At 53.3% G+C, this 2,884-nt stretch overlaps 2 protein-coding genes across 2 annotated transcripts; one reads left to right on the top strand and one right to left on the bottom strand.

The window, feature by feature from the left end:
- Positions 1-302: 302 nt before the first annotated feature.
- Positions 303-1,587, bottom strand: LOC123130112 (F-box/kelch-repeat protein At2g24250). The gene is made up of 2 exons (XM_044550096.1): positions 1,009-1,587; positions 303-893 (listed from the first exon to the last, which is right to left on the bottom strand). Coding segments are annotated over exons 1-2 (555 nt in total). The 5' UTR covers positions 1,563-1,587; the 3' UTR covers positions 303-892.
- Positions 1,588-1,745: 158 nt separating this feature from the next.
- Positions 1,746-2,495, top strand: LOC123130009 (ubiquitin-NEDD8-like protein RUB2). Its single transcript, XM_044549997.1, has one exon. It carries the CDS (start codon positions 1,761-1,763, stop codon positions 2,397-2,399), a length of 639 nt encoding a protein of 212 aa, XP_044405932.1. The 5' UTR covers positions 1,746-1,760; the 3' UTR covers positions 2,400-2,495.
- Positions 2,496-2,884: the final 389 nt, after the last annotated feature.

The following is a 2,884-nucleotide window of genomic DNA, read 5'->3' as shown; positions in this document are numbered from 1 at the left end:
CCGATAAGACAACCGAGGTAGGGTGGGCATACCCATGAACACAAAATCTACCCATGCCTTGCCGGGTAGGATTTGGGCACTGCCCATGGGCGTGGCGGGAGGGGGGGGGGAGGGGGGATTGCGCGCGAGTAGGTTGCCAGGGTCGCTAGAGCTTATCTCCTTCCAGCCACTGGACGGTGGTTTTGTTCTGCTGGTGTGCATCGTCGTTCTCATCGATGGAAAGGAAAACATAAAGAAATCCTTTAATAAGTCAACTAAAAAAACAATTGACCACATGCATCGTTCTGACACAGAGTCCGGGGTTATCTTCAAAAAAAGGATCAGAAACCGAGTGCTCACTCACCAACTACGTAATGTTTGATTTGACAATTATTATGAATTAACAACTAAAACGTGGCTTCAAAGGATCTTTTCTTTGCACAACAAACTAGCTATCTTAGCCAGGGACAAACCAACTAGGCCTAGTTGTATATATGTCACCGTTCTCCCGAGATGGCATGTACACGCACTCGAGCTTATTATCCTTCATATTGTAGCAGTACGCCGCGGCGCAACTAGTTACCGCAGACGAGTAATCATCATGAAAATAATAAATCCGTGTCCCACCGCCGTCACGATCATCGCCAAAGGCGGCATGGTAGCTATCCAAGAATAATTCGTGGTCGCCACCGATGTCGTCCGCGGCCACCTTGCGCCAGACGGGCCCTCCGTCACCTTTCTCTGACCCGGACGATAACTCGAAGACGTGGAACCCCTCCGGCCTAGAGGACTTGACGCATATTTTGAGCAAAAGCACCTTGCCCGGCACCGCAACAAGCCGGAGGCAACTGAACTCATCCGGAGCATCGCCGCCGGAATGCTTGTACCTGAACTCATCCGGAGCATCCCCGTATCTCCATGCAGAAGGTGATACGGCAAATGTGAAAATGTGTGATAATTCGAGGTACGTTTTCAAGAATAAAATAAGAGGGTGTACGGCAGTAATCTTGAAATTTGAACGTCCGATACCAGTCATCTTCCGGCGCACCACGACCCATGTCGGTAGGCGCTTCTTCATGATCGGGAGCCTGCTCGTCACCCAGATGCGTGACCTCGGACGCGGCGCTGCCGTCACCAACGGCGTTGAGATTGGGCTCTTCATGATCGGGAGCGTCCTCGTAACCCAGGTGCGTGACCTCGGACGCGGCGCTGCCGTCGTTGAGATTTGGCTCTTCATGATCGGGCGCGTGCTCGTAACCCATATGCGTGATCTCGGACGCGGCGCTGCCGTCACGGACGGCGTTGAGATTGGGCAGCGCGCCCGTGGTGCCCGTGGGCAGGTGCTTCAGGTGACAGGAGACGTCCCGGGCGTCGCCTGGTGACAAGGGGAAGACGAGCGCGTGCTCCGAGCCGCCCCGAGGAGCGGCGGGAAGCAGGAGGCGCGGCGTTGGTCTCACGGCAGCGCGCCACGCCCGGCAGACGGAGCGGAAGGTGGCAACTCCCATGACGGCATCGCGCGTCCTCCGGCCGATGGGTTCCAGGAGGTCCGACGGGAGCTTCAGCCAGTCGGGTTGTTCGTCCATCGTCGTGGTACTAGGGGACGTACGGCAGGAGCACGGCGGAGGCAAAGATATATATGCACGAAGTATATTTGTATGTAGCCCCAATACACATCTATGTTTATGGGAACCCGATCGGAATACTACTCCTACTTGATTTGAGAATACGAGATGACCACGAACAGAACGTTGTGTGCGGCGGAGTCCGTGACGGATCAAGCGATGTCGGCGCGGACCGGACTGCCGACCCGACTCGAACGCCTCGATCGATCGATTCGATATAAATATCCACGACCCGAGCAGCACAGCCCCATCGTTCCAAAGCAACCGAGCGAAACACACGATCGTGAGGAGTCGACAAAACAGGAAAGAGCGGCCGCCGACGACAACAAGATGCAGATCTTCGTGAAGACCCTGACGGGCAAGACAATCACGCTGGAGGTGGAGAGCAGCGACACCATCGACAACGTCAAGGCCAAGATACAGGACAAGGAGGGCATCCCGCCAGACCAGCAGCGCCTCATCTTCGCCGGGAAGCAGCTCGAGGACGGCCGCACGCTCGCCGACTACAACGTGCAAAAGGAGTCGACGCTGCACCTGGTGCTCCGCCTCCGCGGCGGCACCACCATCAAGGTCAAGACGCTCACCGGCAAGGAGATTGAGATCGACATCGACCCCACCGACACGGTGGACCGCATCAAGGAGCGCGTCGAGGAGAAGGAGGGCATCCCACCCGTGCAGCAGAGGCTCATCTTCGCCGGCAAGCAGCTCGCCGACGACAAGACTGCCAAGGACTACAATATCAAGGGTGGAGACGTGCTGCACCTCGTCCTCGCCCTCAGGGGCGGTGGCTCTTGCTAGAGCCGACTAGTCATAGGGTATAGCCGCGGTCTTGCTACATTAATATTTTGGTACTTTATAAAAGATAAAAGTTATTTTTCCTGTTGGTTTGTATTTTGGGCCTTTGTTCTGTAATTTCTGTGTACCATCTCTTCTCTGGACCATGCACTTACATTAATAACAATCTTTGTCTAACTTTAGGCAGGTCATAGTGGGAGTAACTAAGCTAGTGACATAACACATCCGAAGGCAAAGTTGTTTATGTGGCAATTAGTTATGAGAAGAGGTGTTTAGAGTAACATAATATGATACTATCACATAACGCTTTCTAAAGGAAAATAAGTATACAAACTAATAAATGCAACCAACTGTGATACTACATCTATGTTACTTTACACTGAGAAGATAGTAATATAGATTATTATATGCATAACACTCGTCTAAGTTACTCTCCACCATGACTGGCGGAAGAGAATTTAGGGCACGCAAGTGTCGGAGCATGCACT

This window comes from Triticum aestivum, chromosome 1A (assembly GCF_018294505.1).
Source record: "Triticum aestivum cultivar Chinese Spring chromosome 1A, IWGSC CS RefSeq v2.1, whole genome shotgun sequence".
Taxonomy (NCBI): domain Eukaryota; kingdom Viridiplantae; phylum Streptophyta; class Magnoliopsida; order Poales; family Poaceae; genus Triticum; species Triticum aestivum.
This window is presented reverse-complemented; position numbering and strand designations above follow the sequence as displayed.

Bases quoted from the DNA above. Each gene is read 5' to 3' on its own strand.
- LOC123130112 (XM_044550096.1), bottom strand. From the start codon at position 1,562: ATGGACGAACAACCCGACTGGCTGAAGCTCCCGTCGGACCTCCTGGAA.
- LOC123130009 (XM_044549997.1), top strand. From the start codon at position 1,761: ATGTCGGCGCGGACCGGACTGCCGACCCGACTCGAACGCCTCGATCGA.